Source organism: Dromiciops gliroides, chromosome 2 (genome assembly GCF_019393635.1).
Source record: "Dromiciops gliroides isolate mDroGli1 chromosome 2, mDroGli1.pri, whole genome shotgun sequence".
NCBI lineage: Eukaryota > Metazoa > Chordata > Mammalia > Microbiotheria > Microbiotheriidae > Dromiciops > Dromiciops gliroides.
In genome coordinates, this window is record NC_057862.1 from 167020302 (window position 1) to 167041375 (window position 21074).

Here is a 21074-nt window from a genome sequence, read left to right on the forward strand (position 1 = left end):
TTCTAAAGAAACTTCAGAGTCAGGCATGGTGCTAAGTGCTTTACAGATATTGTCTCATTTGAAGATAAGAAAGGCTGTGAACTCCAAGGTTCCACCATTTACTTCTGAATCAAGTCTGGTGTTGAAAATAGATTAGATTGGGGTAGCTAGGTGGCGCAGTGGATAGAGAACCGGCCCTGGAGTCAGGAGGACCTGAGTTCAAATCCGGCCTCAGACACTTAACACTTACTAGCTGTGTGACTCTGGGCAAGTCACTTAACCCCGATTGCCTCACCACCAAAACAAAAAAAAAAAAGAAAGAAAATAGATTAGATTTCTTAAAACTTTAAAAAATTATGTAGACAAAGGTGAATAAGAGAAAGAAGGTAAGGGTCAGGGGATATGGCAGGGGAACAAGGATGTCAGTGACAAACTTTAGCTACCTCATCATTTTGTCTGTAGGTATATCTGCATTGGCACATTTCATATCATTGAAACACAGTCTTGGAGGCTGAAGGAATGACTTTCACTGGCAAGTAGTGACTCACCAGGTAAACAGGGATAGGATTTTCAGCTGCTTCCTAATGGTGCACAATGACTCAGAAATGGGCCAATAAAGGTGAAAACGTCCTGGAGATTGCAGCAAGTCTGACTCAATCTGAGTGGTACCGTTTATATCCCAACCTGGAGGAGGAGGAAAAGGGGTATTCTCTAGAAATGAAACTATGTGCACATGTTCAGAATGAGTTGTTACTGCATCCCTTGGGTTTGTTCACCTGTTTATTACTAAGGAGAGGTCTTAAGGGGTAAGTAGGGGAAGAGTACCTGAAAATCACAGTGGTATGAAAACAAAGCCACTGATCAAACATTTTAAAACAGAAAAAGGGGTCCAAATATTTCACCAGGGAGAAGTAGGGATGCTAGGATATGTTAGGGAGAATCTCCTCCATATGCCTAGTCAGGATAGAATTTATTCAGGTGAAGAATTATATCACATTTAAAGAAGGATAAATGAGGCTGCACGAGTTTTAACACTGTGGTTGGGGTCAGAGTGAAAGGATACAGATAAGGAACTAGGGAATGATTTAGGTAAATCTCTATGGGGAAAGGAAATGATTCGAAGCATTATAGTTTGCTATAGAACAAACAATCTTTAATTGTTATGTGTGATATATTAGTAGTATATTTTCAGTTGATGAGGAAACCTTGACTAATTAAGACCCAACTAACCTGAACTTTTAATTAAATGGATTGAGTTGGTGAGAGGGGGTAAGGTACACTTCCTTTTTAAGAAGAACAAAGTCAAATGATAATAAAATAATCTAAATTGGGTATTTATGAACGAAGCCTATACATTCATAGAAAAGCAATAAACATATTATATAATTATATTCTATAATATTATAATAATTATACAATACAATGTATTACACAATCTAATATAATTGTAATAATATTATAATAATGATATATTATAAATAAATATACTATATTATATATATCATAGGGTATAAAAAATCAGTTCTAGAGCATTCAGTCTAATCTTCTTTCCTTTAACTCTCTCTAACACTATTTTTTTTTAGGGGGGGCAGGGTAGTGAGGGTTAAGTGACTTGCCCAGGGTCACACAGTTAGTAAGTGTCAAGTGTTGGAGGGCAAATTTGAACTCAGGTCCTCCTGAATCCAGGGCCTATGCTTTATCCACTGTGCCACCTAGCTGCCCCCTCTCTAACACTATTAAGATCCCTGAGGTTGATAATGAGTTCATATTGAGTTGAGGAACCCAGTGCCTATGACATAGTGTTGTTGTTCAGTCGTTTCATTCATGCTTCTCTTTGTGACCCCATTTGGGGTTTTCTTGGCAAAGAAACTGGTTTGCCATTTCCTCTCCAGCTCATTTTACATTTGAGGAAACTGAGGCAAACAGCTAGGAAGTGTCTAAAGCCAGATTTGCCAGCTTCCCTAGGACATATGGGTCTACTAAGACCCATAATAAATGTTTGCTTATTAACTGCAAGATCCTGAGTCACCCAGGAAAAAAAATCACCTTCTACTTGAAGTCTTTCCTGATCTCCTAGAGCAAAGCTTCTTAAACTGTGGGTTATGACCCCACATGGGGTCTTGAAAAATTTTCTATGCCTATATACCCCAGGTCACATAAAAATTTCTTGGATGAAAAGGGGCCACAAGTAGAGTTTAAGAAGCCCTGCCCTAGAGACTAGTATCCCCTCTCTGAAAAATTTCCCTTGCATTTATTTTCTATTTATTTTGAATATATTTATTGGTGCACATGTTTTCTCATCCAGTAGACTATAAGATTCACCAGGGCAAGGACTGTTTCATTTTTGTCTTTATCTCCTCAGTTCCCAGCCCAGTGCATGGTACCTAGTAGGAGCTGAATAAATGTTTATAGACTGATTTCATACACCAGGGCAGAGTAAATGCTAGTAGATCTTATGTTCACTCTGAGTCCTCAGTATATCAGCTTCTTAATGGGAAGTGTCTACAAGAAGGCTGAAAGCAAAACAGAACTTTTTAGATTCAGGATTTCCGTCAAATATGGTAATATATCGGAATATTTACCTGAGTCAATGCTTTTTAGTAGTGCATAAAAGTTTGGGAAATACTGCAGGTCATCAAAATTGTCTTCAGCATAAAGTTTGTTTCTTCTTTCCATGGTATTAGGTATGATTTGGGTCTTATGTACCGTATCGTCATTTTCTCCATTACTAAGGCCATCTTGAATGGTTGGTTTTAGAGTCTTCGGTGGCAGTGGGAAATTTCATTAAAACAAACAAAAACAAAATCAAAAACAAAACTTCAGATACATGATGTTAGAATGAATGCAATTGTAACTTGCTTCTCCCTTTGATTTGGGCCTTGAATATGGAGGGAAAAGTTTCTTCTTTTTCAGCACAACTATAATGATCACAACAACAGCTATTTTTTTATGTGGTGCTTTAAGGTTTGTGAAGCATTTTATATATTAGCTCACTTAATCTTCACAACAACCTTGTGAAGTAGTTGCTATTATAATTACCATTTTATAAATAGGGAAATGGGGCTATAGGGAAGTTAAGAGACTGGGGACAGAGTCACACAGCTATAGTAAGTGTGTCTGAGGCAGGATTCAAATGCAGGTCTTTTTGACTCCCAGTCCCGTGTTCTAGCCATTGTGCCACCATGCTTTGGCTCAGACACATTGTGCCTATCTAACAGAATAGACATAATGGACAGATTAAAACATTATATAAAGTGCATATGTCAAAAGTAAGTAAAGGGTTTTGTTTTTAAAGGAAAAGAGCATCAACAAAACATACAAAAATACAAACAAGAAAAAATTCAGAAAGGGACAAAAATAGTAATTTTATTATTACCTTGTTAAAGTTAATAAACACATATTAGGGGGAGGGAACTGAGTCTGTGATTTTATCTATCTACTCTGGTCAATGACTCCAGTCATGGAGTCAGGAAGAACTGAGTTAAAATCTGGCCTCAGACATTTCTTAACTGTGTGACCCTGGGCAAGTCACTTAACCCTGTTTGCCTCAGTTTCCTCATTTGTAAAATGAGTTGGAGAAGAAAATGGCAAACCCTCAAATGGGGTCACAAAGAGTTGAACACTACTGAACAGCAACAATGATGGTGATGACAACAACAACAATAGGAAATTCCCACTGAGGCAGATCGTCATTTGCCCTGCAATTTAGAGTACCAGAGAGTGGCCTGAGTAGAGCACTGAGAATGGAGGTGATTTGCCCAGGCCTTCCATGGCCAGGATGTGGCAGAGCAAGTCTCAAACCCAGGGCTTCTTGACTCAGTGATCTTTCTACTTGCTCCACCATAGGGGTCTGCATATGGCCCACAGTACTCTTCATTGCATCCAGAACCAGATTAAAATGCAATTGGGAAATATTTAACAAAATGAATAAAAATACAATAAAACATTGATGTGACTCTGTGATTTTCTAAGTCACTATGCATATGCAGAGATACTTATATATGATTCAGTACCCCATTTTTACTTGAATTTTATACTGCTGCACTATACCATGAATGCCCTTCTAATATACATTTGTTTTTGGTGAGGCAATTGGGATTAAGTGACTTGCCCAGGGTCACACAGCTAGTGTCAAGTGTCTGAAGTCAGATTTGAACTTAGGTCCTCCTGAATCCAGGGCTGGTGCTCTATCCACTGTGCCACCTAGCTGCCCCCCTAATATACATTTTTAAAAAACAAAATGTATGTAATAGAAGTTCATGGTTTTATATATAATCCTCTCTTTTGTCTTTGTATGTTTGAATGTTTGCATTTATTGATCATTATTAAGTTCATAATTTTTTTAAAAAGGAAAGAAGAATAAAAAAAGCTCATGGAGAGTAGCTATGAGAGTTCTTCATTCAGCCTGGGCAGAGGGCAGGAAAGCTATCACTTTCTCTGATCAATATGGGATGCCTTCCTTGGGAATGGTTTTTCAGGAGCTGTTTGAAAGATGGGGAGAAGATGGAGAGCTACAGGCGAAAAGAAAGGACATTTTAGGCCCATGGTATGGTTTGGGGTGGGGGGGGAGGTTCAAAACAAATTGTAGGACGAATAGATGATGAAGGGGGCTTTCAATAACTACTGAGCATAAGAGGCAGACTAGCCTATCTGAGGATTTCCCGGGAAACGAGACAGTGAAGGCCCACTGGTAAAAGACCTTAAAAGAAGAGACAAGGAGTTCGGAGCTGATGCCAATGGAAAATTACAACAGAGTTATAAAGGAGAGTGGCATGATGCTGAACAAAATGTACAGAGAAGACAACTTGACTAACATCTGTATATTTTAAAAGTTGAGAGTCTAGCAAGGAGAAGACATAATGGTCTTGTAAGAGATGGCATGGGCTCAGAGAGAAGGGGGCAGACACAGGAGGTGGGATATGTAACTAAGCAAGAAGATCAGGCCACTTATTCAATTATGAGATAAAAAAAGAGATGAACTGAAGATTAATTATATTTCTGCTTGAGACATATTTACTTTGAGAAGGTAGGCAAATCAGTCAGTCAATAAACCAATAAGCTTTTATTAAACACCTATGCATACCAGGCACTGTGTTAAGTATTGAAGACAGTAATGAAATAGTAATAATACTTCTTGAGAGGGGAAATCACTATAGTACTTGTATCAGTCATGCCTTTTTTAGATAGCTTTTATTTTTTCCCTAAAGGAAAACTATTTAAGTCTTTAAACTTAATGCTATTTCACAATGTATACAGCTTAAAACCACTCACCGTTTCCTCTGGGAGGTTTTCAGCATAGTTTCCAGTCCTGCTGGTAGGATAATCAGGTTCTTCCTCATTATTTCGGGCTTCCTTAGAGATTAACTTCTGTAAGACCTCGGCCACTTCATCTTCCAGTGTATATGCTTGACTTTCTGTAATCTGTTACCAAGTTTTAAAAATGATTTTCTGAATAAACTTTGGTCAGGTTTCTTAGCCGTACCAACAATGGATGCAGACTAGAAAGTCTTTTTTTTCCTTGAGTATATTACGGGAAGAAGCCATTTGTGAACTTATACAAAACTAAAATAATTTCATGGACATATGCTTGCTTTCATATGCATCTAAACTCTCTCTTAGCACCAGTGGCAGAGTCTTTTATTTATTTATTTATTTTTTTTTTTTAGAGAGGCAATTGGGGTTAAGTGACTTGCCCAGGGTCACACAGCTAGTAAGTGTTAAGTGTCTGAGGCCGGATTTGAACTCAGGTACTCCTGAATCCAAGTCCGGTGCTTTATCCACTGCGCCACCTAGCTGCCCCTTAAGTGGCAGAGTCTTAAAGAGGAATCCTGGCTTCTGAAGCAAATTTAGTTGAAGAGTAAAAGTGGGAATCATAATTCTCAGCTTTTCCTGGGGCTACCCAGAAGTTGTATTATGCCCTTCCCAAATGAATAGGGTTCAGAGAAACACATTCCCTTTCCCCAGATCATCTTCACTCCTGTTCCTAGAGAGCCCACAGCCTTGAAGCTCCTTCTTATAGAAACATTGATTTAGAGCTGAAAGGGACCTTTTAGACCATCAAGTCTAACTTTCTCATTTTTACAGATACAGAAATTAAAGAAGACAGAAGTTAAAATGACTTGCCTGGTGTTCTGCAGCTAATAAGTGTCTGAGACAGGATTTGAACTCAAATCTTCCAAATTCCAATCTTAGGACTTTATCCACTGAGCCATCTAGCCACCTTTCTCCTTGGAATAGATGTTTTCTGAAGCCTCTAATGGTTTTTTCTCTGTAAGAATACCTATATCTAGAGAAGCTCTTTTCATTCCTAGGAATATCCTGGTTCCTGTCCCCAGAAGACCTGGGGTTCTGAAAAATCTCCCTCCCCCAAGGATGAATCATAGTCCAGGGAACCACTTCCTGGCCTAGAAATCTAGAGCTCAGATTGTTCCCGCTTCCTGAGTGAAATGTTCTGTAAGGCCATTGAAGTATCTTTTCTCTTGTGGGGAAATAAGTTATAGAGCAATATGTCCCTTCCCCAGAAAAGTGTGGGCCCAGAAGGGCTCCCTTTCTAAGGAAATAAAGTAATCAAAAAGGCCATGCCCTCATTTACCCTCTGACTGGGGCAAAACCTGACCTGGAAGGGCACATCTCTCTAGAAAATGATTCTTATTCTGAGATTGCCCTGCCAGGAACCTGTAGTCTCTGTCCTTTCCTTTCCCAAGGTACTTCCACTTCTATGGTGGGGCCATGTTGGCACCCAAGGGAAAGGCCCCATTTGTCCTTAATTATGATTCTGTGCAATGGAGTCAAAAAGGAAGAATGAAACTATTCATCTTAATTTTTCTCTTTTCAACTAGAGGTAAGTCTTCCTGAGTGTAGAAGGGAAAAATCTTCCTACTGATCTATGCCCACACACTCCCCAGCCACAAAATATTCTCACCCTCATTGTGTGGCAGCTGGTAAAGTGGTGCTGTTATAAGTCACTTCCCTGACATCACATGTACTGCATCAGAGATGTGGTTCACCACTGATCATCCCTCATAGGCAACCATTGACTCAGGACCACATCACATGCCTTTTGGAGATTCCATAGATTAGAGAATAGGTGGATAGAATGAGAACAGACAATAGCAGTCTACCTATGGATGGATTGAGAGAGCAATTCTCTCAACCTTGTATAATAGCACATTAGACACCACAGCATCATATACCATATTACATCATCATAATCATATATTACCATTATCATTATTATATTATTTTTATTTAAGAAAAGGATCATAGGACCATAATTTTAGTGATAAGAAGGGCCTTAGAAGTCATCTAGTCTAAGGGGTAGCTAGGTGGCGCAGTGGATAGAGCACTGGCCCTGGAGTCAGGAGGATCTGAGTTCAAATCTGGCCTCAGACACTTAATACTTACTAGCTGTGTGACCCTGGGCAAGTCACTTAACCTCAACTGCCTCACCAAAAAAAAAAAAAAAAGTCATCTAGTCCAAAACTATTATTTTACATATGAGGAAACTGGGGTCTAGCGAGTTTAATCATGTACTCAGGGATAGGAGGCAATATGGCACCAAGCAAAGATCAATGGATTGGGAATCAAAGGACATGGATTAAAACCCTACTTTTGGGGCAGCTAGGTGGCGCAGTGGATAGAGCACCAGCCCTGGATTCAGGAGTACCTGAGTTCAAATGCGGCCTCAGATACTTAACACTTACTAGCTGTGCGACCCTGGGCAAGTCACTTAACCCCAATTGCCTCACTAAAAAAAAAAATCCTACTTTTGCTGCTTACTCAAGTCACCTAATCTCTTTGGGGCCTCAGTTTCCTCTTCTGTAAAATGAGAGGGGGTGGTAGATGGCCTCTTTTGACCTTGCTATTTCTAAATCTGTGGTTCTAATAAGGAAATGGCAGAATCAAGATTCCAACAAACAATAGGCTTGATCACCAAAAAGTTCCAGAGTAAAGCCTTCAACAGATTTATGAAGAAAGAAGGGATGATCACTTCCTGAAATAGAGAAGAATTACCCCGCCAGAAAACTATCACCTTCATGTTTTCCAAATCTATTTGGGCAAGAGGCCCAGGACAGAGAGGGGGCAGAGCCAGAGAGAACTCAACTTGAGAAATCACATCTGAATATGTCTGATTCCATATGTGCTTATCCTTTCCCCTCTGAGCTGGTTTTTCTGCACACTGATTTTTAGCAGCTATAAAAGCTTTTGTTTTGTAGCAGCATCACTAGGACAAGGCATAAACCTGAATGCATCAGGAAGCAGGAAAGAGCCTTTTATCCTCTCTGACACTCCAGTGGCTATGATTACCCTGCAGGAACCATAAAGGGAGAATCATAGCAAAAGCTATTAGGATAAATTGTAGAAATATTCCATGAAGTAGATTAAATCACATGGCCACCTAAGTAAGTCAAGAGTTTTTATAGTAGGTTATATTCTCCCCTTTTTGTGTGAAGAGGGGATACCAAATCTCCTATATCTCACCCCTTAGTCACCTTTCCAATCAGTTCTTCCATAGGACTAAGGAGAAAAAAACCCTAGTAGCTAGCAATAATTCATTTTAGGTAGAAATGTCATACCCAGGGCAGCCTTTCTCTTCTTAGGAGTTGTCCCAAAGTGTAACTTGTGCAGAAAAATCCCTATCAACTACCCTTTCAAGACAACATGGAGACTGGGGAGAGACAGAGCTGGGTTATAATGGCCTGTATAGCAATTTACATAAATAATCTCACTTGTTCTTCCCAATCATTCTATGGTATAGATTGTTGTTGTTCAGTCATGTCCGACTCTTCACAATCCCATTTGGGGTTTTCTTGGCAAAGACACTGGAGTAGTTTGCCATTTCTTCCTCCAGCTTATTTCATAGATGAGGAACTGAGGTAAACAGTATTAAGTGACACAGCTAGTAAGTGTGTGAGGCTAGATTTGAACTCAGGAAGATGAGTGTTCCTGACTTCAGGCCCCACACTATACATTCTATCTATTTCATCATCTTTCTCCCCCATGGTATTGGTACTAAAGTATTATCCCCATTTTATGGGATGAGGAGACTGAAGCCCAGGTGATTTCTCTATAATCATATAGCGGGGATTCAAACTCAATTCTCTCTGGACTTCAAATATGGTGTCTTTACCATTATTACAGGTACTCTTTCCAACATTTAACACTAGAAATCTGTTCTAAAATTGTCATTAGCTTTGGGTTTCTAGGTCTGAATCAGCTCATCCTCTAACTCTAGAAGATGCTGATGTCCCAGGGGGCTCTAGCTCCAATTGAGACCGGAGCAGAGATGCCTCTCTTTGCAATGTATAGGCCCTATCTAACTTCACTTTTTGAATATATCTGGTTGGGTCAGATGTATTCTTTTTTCTTTTTCTTTTTTTTTTTTTTTTGGTGAGGCAATTGGGGTTAAGTGACTTGCCCAGGGTCACACAGCTAGTAAGTGTTAAGTGTCCAAGGCCTGATTTGAACTTAGGTCCTCCTGACTCCAGGGCCAGTGCTCTATTCACTGAGCCACCTAGCTGCCCCTGGGTCAGATGTATTCTTAAGACCATATGGCAAAGGGGCAGCTAGATGGCGCAGTGGATAGAGCACCGGCCCTGGAGTCAGGAGGACCTGAGTTCAAATCCGGCCTCAGACACTTAACACTTACTAGCTGTGTGACCCTAGGCAAGTCACTTAACCCCAATTGCCTCACTAAAAAAAAAAAAAAAAAAAAAAAAAAGACCATATGGCAGGGCAGAAAAGCAGAGCTTAATATAAAGAAATACCACACTAGGTCTGCTACAGATCTGCCCGTGCTGCTAATTTCTCTCCCTAGCCACACATGTGAGTCTTCCCTTTCCTTGGCCCACCTCTTGGCTTTATTTTTCTCTATGGAATATTCTGTCTCCCACTTCTGTCTTTCCCCAGGCTATTCCCCTTGCCTGGAAAGCCTTCCCTTCTTAATTCTTCTACTTGGAACCCCTGGTTCCCTATAACCCTTTGGTAAAATGCTTTTTCCTTCAAGGGGACTGTCTTGGTTCCCACTTGTTGGTATTCTCCTCCCCTAATTGCTTTGTGTTTATTTTATATACATACACATATATGTATATATACATATACATACACACACACACACACACACACACACATCTTGTATTTACTAATCTGCAAGTTTGCAGAATGCAAACTCCAGGAGAGCAAGGATTAGCATACTTTTGTGCTGGCATCCCTTCTTGCAGGGATTTTTAAAAAATACCTTGGGGGCAGCTAGATGGCGCAGTGGATAGAGCACCGGCCCTGGAGTCAGGAGTACCTGAGTTCAAATCCGGCCTCAGACACTTAATACTTACTAGCTGTGTGACCCTGGGCAAGTCACTTAATCCCAATTGCCTCACTAAAAAAAACAAAACAAAACCTTGTTCATTGATTGATTGAACTGGGAGGAAACTGTAGAGGATGCAGACTTTACAGCTGTTTCACTTCTATATTCCTGTATAATTAGAAGATATTCTAATCCTGAAATAATGCTAAAGCTGCATTAATTTTCAGAGTAAATTTCTCCTTCAACAGGATTCTAGATTTTAATATTACAACATAAATATATTGGACACAGCAAATATTCAGTAAAGTGTAAAACACAGATAAAATAGGACTCAGGACTTATGACAGATTCCATCTGAGGATCCTCTCCCTGTTTTCCTGGTGAGTCATTACTTGGTATTGAAGGTCATTCCTTCAGCCTTCATGACTTTGTTTATATGATGTCAAATATCCTAATGCAGATATAACTTTTGACAAAATGAAGCATTTGAAGTTTTACCATGCTCCTTCACCATAACCTTTGTTTTTACCTTTCTCCTCTCCTTCAGGCAGGTGACAAAGGGGATATAGCACTGGGTCTAGAGTCAGGAAAACTTGATTTCAAATCCAGTCTCAGATACCAGCTATGTATCTATGTATGGGCAAGTCACTTAACCACTATTCATTTATTTATTCACTCATTCATTCATTTGTTCATTCATTCGTTTGTTCATTCGTTCGTTTGTGGGTCCGTCCATCCATCCATCCATCTATCTATCTATCTTTCTATTGTGGGGCAATGAGGGTTAAGTGACTTGTCCAGGGTCACACAGCTAGTAAGTGTCAAGTGGCTGGGGCCAGATTTGAATTCAGGTCCTCTTGAATCCAGGGCTGGTGCTTTATCCACTGAGCTACATAGCTGCCCCTTAACCACTATTTACATGGTTGTTGTAAGAATCAAATGACATAGTATTTGTTAAAGTGTTTAGTAAATGCTTGGCACACAGTCAGAGCCATATAAATGTTTATTACTGTCCTTACCCTTATTTGTAAAGAAAAATATATATTTTTAAAGTTTTATTTCCACCAATTAAATTTGACTCAAGAGATAAATGGTGGAGACCTATAAATTACTGTCTTTTAAACCATGAATGTATACATTGTACATAAAACATTTCATTAAAACTTTTTTTTGGTCTCAACCTATGGTTTCACTGGCGTAGGGAACTCCTATTAAGTAAACTCTGCTGTAACCATTAAGCAATTCATCTGTAGCAGTTATAGAAAGACACTTGGAGCACTCAGAGGTAAAATGACTTGAATGGCATAATCATACAGCTATTATGCACAGTAGACAGGTAACCCCATCCTATCGGCTTCCCTGCAGCTCTTCAGTTCCAACATGTTATAACTCTGTCAACATATGCAAGAAGTCCTAGAGTATGGTGGTTAAGTATAACCTCTGACCCAGACAAAAAAAAAGCAACTCAAATCACATGCAATACAAGGACCACGTTTTTAGCCTTACTACTTAATTTCTATTAGATCCAGATTAATATGTTAGACCCTGGGTACATTAAGTAGGAAGAGGTTCTCAAAATTGGACTCTGTCCCCCTGAGTCCTTGTCAAAGTCACTTATCAACTCTGGGACTCAGTTTCCTCATCTTTTTGTTGTCCATATTTTCTTTCTTTGCAGGGCAATGAGGGCTAAGTGACTTGCCCAGGGTCACACAGCTAGGAAATGTGAGTATCTGAGGTTGGATTTGAACTCAGGTCCTCCTGAATCCAGGGCCAGTGCTTTATCCACTGCACCACCTAGCTGTTCCCTGTGGTCCATATTTTCTAAATAATAGCAGAGCATATAAGAAGGATGAGGTATGGTTTCTTTCTTTTTTTGTATGTGAGGCAATGAGGGTTAAGTGACTTGCCCAGGGTCACACAGCTAGTAAATGTCAAGTGTCTAAGGCTGGATTTGAACTCAGGTTCTCCTGAATCCAGGGCCAGTGCTCTATCTACTGTGCCACCTATCTGCCACTGAGGTATGGTTTTGAGAGAGCCTGAAACCATCCCATTCACTTTGAGAGAAGTGAAGTCATTAAAATATAGTACCACAATATTACTGTGCTGTAAGAAATGGTCTGCGCGATGTCTACAGAGAACCATGGAAAGATTTATATGAACTGACACAGAGTGAAGTAAATATAGATATGAAAATAACATACACTGTAACTCTAATGTAAATGGAAAGAATGACACATTAAAAATCAAAAGTAAATATAAAAAATTATAAAGACCAAGTGGGACTCAAATGGAAAGATTTAAGAAGAAATTCCCAACCTTTTCCTTTGTGGACACAGGAGGTCCACAAGTGTTACACAATACATGTGCTTTGGGACTCCAAAAGACACTATTTGTCATATGGGATGGCTCTCTGGGAGAGGGGGAGATATATGAGATAGTATGGCAATATATAAAAGAGAAAATATCAATAGAAACTTATTTTTCTTTAAAAAAAAGATATAATAGAAACATTACTCTTATTAGAGTAAAAAAAAACAAACTCCTAGGGTCAGACAGCATCTTCTAGTCGTGTGACCTTGTGAGGATCACTTAACTTTTCTTGGCCTCAATTTTTTCATCATAAAATGAAAGGATTGGACTAAATAAGAGGTGTCAAACTCACAGACAATTACAAAACTCCCAAGGGGACTAAACAAGATTAAAATGTAATTGGGAGGAGCAGCTAGGTGGTACAGTGGATAAAGCACTGATCCTGGATTCGGGAAGACCTGAGTTCAATTCCAACCTCAGACACTTGACACTTATTAGCTGTGTGACTCTGGGCAAGTCACTTAACCCTCATTGTCTTGCCCCCCCCCCCAATGTAATTGGGAAATGTTTAACAAAATAAACAAAAATGTCATACAACATAGGTAATGTTAATTTCTAGTTTTCTTTTCTTTTTTCTTTTTTCTTTTGGGGGGGGTAAAGCAATGATGGTTAAGCGACTTGCCTAGGGTCACACAGCTAGTAAGCGTCAAATATCTGAGACTGGATTTGAACTCAGGTCCCCTTGACTCCAGAGCCAGTACTCTATCCACTGCGCCACCTAGCTGCCCCCAATTTCTAGTTTTCTAAGCCACTATGTGACTCACAGGGCTTCTATTTGAGTTTGACACCACTGGATTAACCTACTTCCAAGGTCCCTTCCAGCTCTAAAGCTCATGATCCCACCTCAGGCAAGTACCCTTAGAGTATCTCCACATCCTTTAGCCTTGGCCCACACAAGTGCTCAGCATCATACAACAACCAGGGAATTTTGTAATCCTGGCAAGAATAGAGTCCTGTAAGAAAGATAGATCAGTGCCAGTGGAAGCTATTACTCCAAGGAAAGGGATGAAAAATAAAAGAGCAACCACTTGGTTTGCTTTCAAGAAAGTTAAGCATTTTAGTTGACTCTAACTCCAGACTTACCAAGCCAAGATTCAGAAGTTTAGAAACAATTTTATCAAATACTCCTCTGTCATTTTCCTCATAAATTCTGGTGGCAATCTTCTGGACAATGTCTTCAGCAGTTAAAGGAGTTCCATCTAGTTGATGAAGGCCATCTGGATCATCTAGAATAAGCATAACTGGGTTACTTTCTAATCATCTATTTTTGTTGAATATTTTTACAATCCGTATAGATCAGCAGAATAACAGATAGAAGACCAGCTTGGGAGCTAGAAAGGCCAAAGGTCAAGTATGATTCAAATACAAATTGGCTATGTGACCACTGGCAAATCACTCAACCTTTTAGCACCCAAGGCAGCTCTCTAAGACTGTAAGAGATGCAGCATGGAGTAGTGGAAAGAGTGCTGGATTGACAATTCCTATCAGAGGAGTAGAGTTTGTATCCTAGCTCTGCTATTTGCTACTTGTATGATGTTGCAAGCCCTTTCACCTCTCTAGGCCTCAGTTTCCTTATCTGTAAAATGAAAGGGTTGGACTAGATGATCTGATTATACCTATACAGTTAATGCTTTATATATGTAGAAAAAATTTCCACTGGTTTTATGGTTGGAGGATCTAGGCTCAATTTTTACCTCTCTCACTACCTTTGTGACCTTGGAAAAGTCACCACCCCTCTGGGCCTCAGGATCCTTAATTATAAAATGAAGACATGGAATAAGATGGTCTCCAAGGTCCCTTCCAACTCGAAATCTATACTCTTAAGCTCCTAATATGCAAATCTATGCAGCATGGAATGTAAATATGTGCCCCTGGATTTACCAGGGAAAATCTGACTGCATTACTTTAGGGCCAATGCTGGGGAAACAGAACTCTAATAGCAAGGGGAGGGTTGCTGTCAATGAGGCATTGCACCAGATTCCCTGGAGATTTGCCAGGCATCACTCGCTCATTTCCATTCTATGCCACACAAAGTACATCAAGCTTATAAGGCACTTGGCTCTTTATGTTACCCTAAGGCTAATCTCATGCAGCAGTTTTTATGCCTGAAATATAAGAAATGGAGCTTCTGTTCCAGGATACTAAATAACCCTCAGGTAATTTACTCCCTGGCTAGTTCTGTCCAGACAACTTTCATTATGTTCTTATAAGGTTAGGGAGTTGGAGTATTATTATTCTGATGCTGCCCTTTACATTCATATCTTCTAGGGGAACAAAAGGAGAAATTTCTCTCTCAGTTCCTTTTCTGGATTCCCTGGAGCTAGTGACCTCTTTAGCCTCTGGCAAAACTACTTTTTTGTGCTGCTTCAAAAGAAACATGAAGAGGTAATGGAGTGAGAAGTACAGGAGGCAGCCAGGTGCAATCTTTTAGATTCACTTTTATGGTTTAGTTCAGCACTGTGGACCAGGGCAATGGATTGACCACAAGCCCCTAAGAAAAAGTCTTTTGAGTTTTTATAAACCAGTATGGTTCACGTTTACCGTATCTTTTGATAGTTTAAAGTATCCCTATTTTTTTGGTGGGGGCTCTCTCTTCACCAAGTCCTCTACACAGTTTAGTCCTTTCACAAGTGCATAAATTAGTTTTTGCTTAACCCTAAGTGTTCTATCTGTAGGTTCATTGTAAACATATGAAGAGAAGTCCTGCATAGATTTAATCAGGGAATGGAAAAAATATTTTGCCTTCTTCTCTGTCCCTCAGGATTTATGGAAGAAAGGTTCTTTCTATAGCTAGAGACAGCATGATGATTATTTTTGTTTTTTAGTTTGCTTACTTCTTTTCCTTCCAATAGGGAGGATGCTAGCAATGCACAGAGGGGAAGAAACATCTTTTCTCCTTCCCACTTCAACATTCCCCTGAGCTTTTTATTAGCAACTACAAAAACTACTGGAAGAATTTTGTTAGCATGGTCCTTGCCAGAAAGCATGCTGGGAACAGATGTGTGAACAGAAGAACGGCTGCTTATGTGTAGTTCCACCTTTGACATTCTGACCAAAACTGTGATCAGAATAGCAATATACAGGATCATTCATCCATATGTGCAAAAGTGGCTATTTCTCTCTTCTCTTAAACGGTCCCCGAGGGAAGACAAGTGTTAAGGGATCATATAAAAATCATAACTTAAGAGATAGAAGAGAACTCAGAGGCCATTTATCCAACCCCTTCATCTTATAGTTTAGGAAATTGAGAACCCTATCATGTTAAGTGACTTGTCTAAGGTCACAGTGGTAGAACATGTTGGAAGCAAGATTCAAATTAAAAATCAGGCTTACCTCTTATTACCTTTCATCAAGAACCCACTGCATGATGACTTGATGGCAAAAGGATATAACTACTATAAACATATCCCCAAGTCATCATCCACTCAACTAGGGAGAACTAGTGTTTAGGGGATCCTTGAACATATAGCCAGAGAAGCCATTACTATCTAATTCATGAAGGAGTTACATCCTACAATAAGGAATTGTTTTTAAAGGTTGGTTCTACACCTGTATGCTCATTCAGAGTTCCTCAAACGAGTTGTTGAGTTGTTTGAGTTATTCTTGAATCAATTAGTTACTCCCAATAATTCAAGAACTCTTCCAGGGTCTTCTAGTCATTTATTAGTCATTTTGATAGTCTTAGGGTCAGGGTAATAATTTTTCCTTTTCAAAATAAGATCTTTGAAAAAATTTCTTTTTTTCTTCTAGCAGTGGAAATGGACCATAATCACCCTCACAATTTGTTCTCTTCAAATATTACTAAGAGTTAGAGCTGTTCCTAGTATCTTACTGTTCCTTGTCCCATCCCAGGCCTATTTAGGAGATTCTAGATATAATTATATAAAATCCAATATAACAAGGATTAGATATAGAGATAAATAAACATATAGGGTTGAACTAGATGATCCCTTTAAATCCCTTCCAACTGTAAATTTCCATAACTATAATGTATCTATCCATAGATAAAGAGATACAGGTTATACGTACACACATATGTTTATATAGATTATATATAGAGATATGTATTTTATATAGATTATGTATACATAGATGCAGACATATCTATCTATATCCTATTGTCACCATACTAGATAGTAAATCCTTTGAAACTAAGCCCATTTCTATATATTTTGAAAATGACGAGTGATTTAAAATTAAATTGTCCATTATTATATAATGTTAGTGGCCAACTCAGGCATGCAATGTGTGGCTAGTCTTCATGCACAACTGGTTGAAATTACCAGTCAATTCAGGCAAACAACCTTTTGCCTGAATCAGTCAATTTTTCATCAAGAATCAGTTATGTGTAAAAAAAAAAAAGAATCAGTTATGTGTAGACATATTTATAGTCTACTGACTCCAAGTCCAGTACTTAGAATCACAAATTAAGAAAGGAAATTTGAAAAAATTTTCTAGATTAGCCATCAGTTTAAAAAATAAAAGCAAAATATAGTTTCCTCATCTAGACTACTCTTCAGGTTGTGTTGCTTTATTAAAAAGCAAATTTAATTAGTAGCTATCTTTCAGCAATGGGTCATAGGTTTGCAAACTAGAAATAATGAGTTTAATTCTCCTGTGGTCAAGGACCAGAATAAGGGCACAAAAGAAGAACATTAGGCATTCTTAGGCACCCATACAGAGAATAGAAGAGCAAATCCCTTCCTCTAGGCACATATGTACCATTACCATACCGAAGGCACTGGAAGAATAAATAGAACATGAAATGATGGTCACTGGGCATTTTCTTTCAAATGTCAAATTTCCCATTTTTTGTATTACTCACTAATTTTGATGTTAATTTTATAGTTTTACTTTGTATTGAGAGTTTAAATCAAATGGAAAATTATATAGTACTCTAAGGTTTCCAAAAGACTTTATATATTATCTCATTTGATGCAACAACGCCATAAAGTAGGTGCTATTTGTATTTATTATTAATATAATTATATTATAAGTACATTAACATTAGTAATAGTGACTTAACAATATTAATATAAATTAATATTATTTATTATGAACATGATTGGTATCATTCCCCTTTTCCAGATGAGGAAACTGAGACTGAGAGATTACATGATTTGTCCAGGGCCACCCATCTAGTAAAAGTATGAGGCAAGATTTGAACTTGGCTTTTCCTAACCTAAAATTCAGAGCTCCATTACAAAAAGTTTTCTTTTCCCCAAAGCATCAGTAAGCTTGACAGGGAAACCCAAACTTGGAGTTATATATAGAGCTTGTGGCCTTGTACAGTGATTGTGACTGTATTACAATTTTTGGTTTAAAATACTATACGATTATGAGTATATACTGGGTCTTTCTTAAATATGGAATTTTCTTAATCCTCTAATCATGTTAAATTTCAATAAGCTGTAAAGTAAATAAGACAGAAAGAGTTTATTTTTAAATACCTTGAGATTTATTCTCTACTCCACTTTTAGTAGAATCATAGTCATCCACCAGTCTGCGGTTCTTGGTTGAGTCTATATCCTCCATAATCAATTTCTTATTATGTGGTGAATTTTGTACTGATTTCCTTTCTTTCTCCTTTTTTTCTTTTTCTCCTATTGCCTTTAGCAGGTTCAAGTTATCAGAAGAATAATTTCTTTCCCCTGCCTTGTTTTCTGGAAGAAAACACCGAAGTCCAGCATAATATTGTTATCTTTTAGGATTCAGATTAGTTAAATGATGACTACACACACACACACACACACACACACACACACACACACAGGCTTACCTGGAGGGGTTATTTTCAGGATCTGATCTGTTTCAGCTTCAGCAATCTAAATGTGAAATAAGCAAACAAAAAAGAAGTTCTAGTTATTGTTTATACATATGTTAATATATTCTCAAAAATTTTTTTCTGAAAAGTTCACACATTTACACATGGAGTTCATATAACGCTGAAGGTGCTAGATTATGTCCTTAGCATTTATTTTGGTACAATTCTGTGTGCTTCTATCACTCAATGTCCAGACATTGCCAAAAATAAATTTCAGTCATCAAAAGATCTCATTTAAATTTGTGCTAAGGACTACTTAGTTCCTAAACTTTCTGATGTTATAATAACTATAATAACAATGCATAACAAGAAATCGTGACAAATAGAAAAAAAAACACAAAGTAATGTTTATAGTTTTTCATTTGACCTACCTGTTCTTTCAAAGGTCTCTCTACACTTAGTTCTCTGTTGTGAAGAGATTTGTCTAGAATAAACACACACATCATATATAATTAATGGTGTTTTGAAAAGTCACATGTATTTTAACTAAAACTTGGATAGCAAAATCATTTTACATTTCCTCATAAAAAGAATATTTTAAATGTTCATAAAATCTATGGGGGAGAGGAAACCATCTCTTTAGGATTTTAGTGGAGACAAATTGTACAATAAGAAAAATTGTCAGAATTTTTCTCTACATTTTGTTTCCTGGATTACAGATTCATACTCTTCTGAATCCAAATACACATTTTAAAAACTTGACTTAAAAGCTTTTCTAAAATAGCAGAAGCATAATTGGATTGGTATAATTATGAGATTAAAAGCTCTATCCTGAACATAACATGGATGAAATATCTGGAAAATGTTGCAATAAAAGTAGAAAACAAAAACAAAACAAAACAATAGTGTGTGTGTGTGTGTGTGTGTGTGTGTGTGTGTGTGGATGGTGGTATTTTTTTTCTTTTCAAAATAAGATATTTGAATAAGATTTCAGGCTTAGGTCTAGATCAAAACAGATTTTTTTCTGGTTTTCTGCCAAATATACACGGAATTGGTCTAAACAGAGAGACATCAAGGATTTTATTTCAAAGCTTTACCTCATAGTTGGAAAAAAAAAAAGGGAAAGGGCGGATGTACACTTACCTTGGCTGCCCTCTGGTTTGGGAAAAGCATGAATTTGGCTGAGGACAAGCGCCAGCACTTGAATCATTGTCCCCATCCGGAGAAGCCCCATTCTTACTCTCTGCGGAAACTGCTTGGCGTAGGGGCTACAGGCAACTGGCGTTGCTGAGAGAACTGCAGAGAGACCCACCCGCACTGGTAGCAACGCTTTTGTTATGAATGGAGAGGAGGAGTAAAAACAGGAAGAAGAAATAGAAAGGGAGGGAGAGTAGACTGAGAGGAGGCTGTTTGTTCCGTTCTGCACCTGCCCAGGAAACTGAAGACAAGAAAGGACTTCCAAGATGCTGAAGTTGTCTGTAGGGCTGCGAGAGCGCTGTCCGCCCCTTGAGGTGCTGAAGTTTCTGGGAACAGAAGACAGCGGAACTCCCCCAGACTAAAATCAATTTCCTAGGGCGTAGTCCGCACTTAACTCCCGCTGCTTGGAGGATGTGAGGAGAGGAGGCGCATGCTCCAACCAGGCTAGGGGCGGGAAAGGGAAGAGTCAGCCGACCCCAGGACTGCTTCATTCCGAATGAAAGTTCCGGGGAGGGGTGACAGAGTGGGTGCTTTCCAGTCAACGGCTAATATCTTTCCAACTTCTTAGTAACAGTGACTGATATTTATTGACATAAAGAACTTCACATATCTCATTCGAGGCGTATAAAAACCTATTATGTAGGAATTAGCAGGTTTTACTACCTGCATTTTATAGATGAGGAAACTGAGATTCAGAGACTGATTTTTTCCTAAGGTCACAGAGCTATTTTAAGACATAGGATTTGAACTCAGCTACCTGGCACTAGGTACAGCACTTTATTTACTATGCCATACTTCCTCAAGCCTCAGGATCTTTCCCTATTCCCCATTCCTCTGAGTTCTCACAGTACCTTATTGAGAAACCACTTTGCAGAATCCCCAACAATGTAGGAAGAACATCTTTTTAACATCCACACTGGCCCCCCAAGTCCATTCAGGTAACTCTACCTCTGAAAGAGCTCAACTTTTGCCTGCTCACTTACTCTCTTTCCCCCAGTAATCTTCTGAATACCTGCTTAAGAGTTGCTTTCCCAGCCCTAAGATTTGATATTCCTCTCCCTTGGGAAATTCCTGTCTTTTAAAAGATTGGATTCACGGTTTTTGGGGTTTTTTTTTTTTGTGAGGCAATTGGGGTTAAGTGACTTGCCCAGGGTCACACAGCTAGTAAGTGTCAAGGATCTGAGGCCAGAATTGAACTCAGGTCCTCCTGAAGCCAGGGCCAGTGCTCTATCCACTGTGCCACCTAGGATGCTCCTGGATTCACATTTTAAGCCTTTTTCCCCGACTCTTTATTTTTGCATCTCAGAACCAGAAAGATTTTTGCATTTAGTCTGTGATACATTTTTTTCAAAGTGGCAGAAGTGTCATGACACAGTTTCAGTCTAACATAAGCAAAACTAAAACAAATTTGTGCTTCCTTATACAGTAGTAATAAGTATTCTTTCAGTAGTCCTCTCTGGT

General features: G+C 38.7%; 1 protein-coding gene across 1 annotated transcript in view; it reads right to left on the reverse strand.

The window, feature by feature from the left end:
* Positions 1-20052, reverse strand: part of SCG3 (secretogranin III) — a 43030-nt gene extending 22978 nt beyond the window's left edge. The window contains exons 1-7 of the mRNA XM_043989448.1: positions 19560-20052; positions 18848-18900; positions 18432-18477; positions 18103-18315; positions 13736-13878; positions 5251-5400; positions 2562-2739 (exon numbers count right to left, since the gene is read on the reverse strand). Of these exons, the coding sequence (XP_043845383.1) occupies positions 2562-2739; positions 5251-5400; positions 13736-13878; positions 18103-18315; positions 18432-18477; positions 18848-18900; positions 19560-19650 (874 nt within the window). The 5' untranslated portion in view covers positions 19651-20052. The remainder of the gene's footprint in view (positions 1-2561; positions 2740-5250; positions 5401-13735; positions 13879-18102; positions 18316-18431; positions 18478-18847; positions 18901-19559) is intronic.
* Between the last annotated feature and the right edge of the window lie 1022 nt (positions 20053-21074).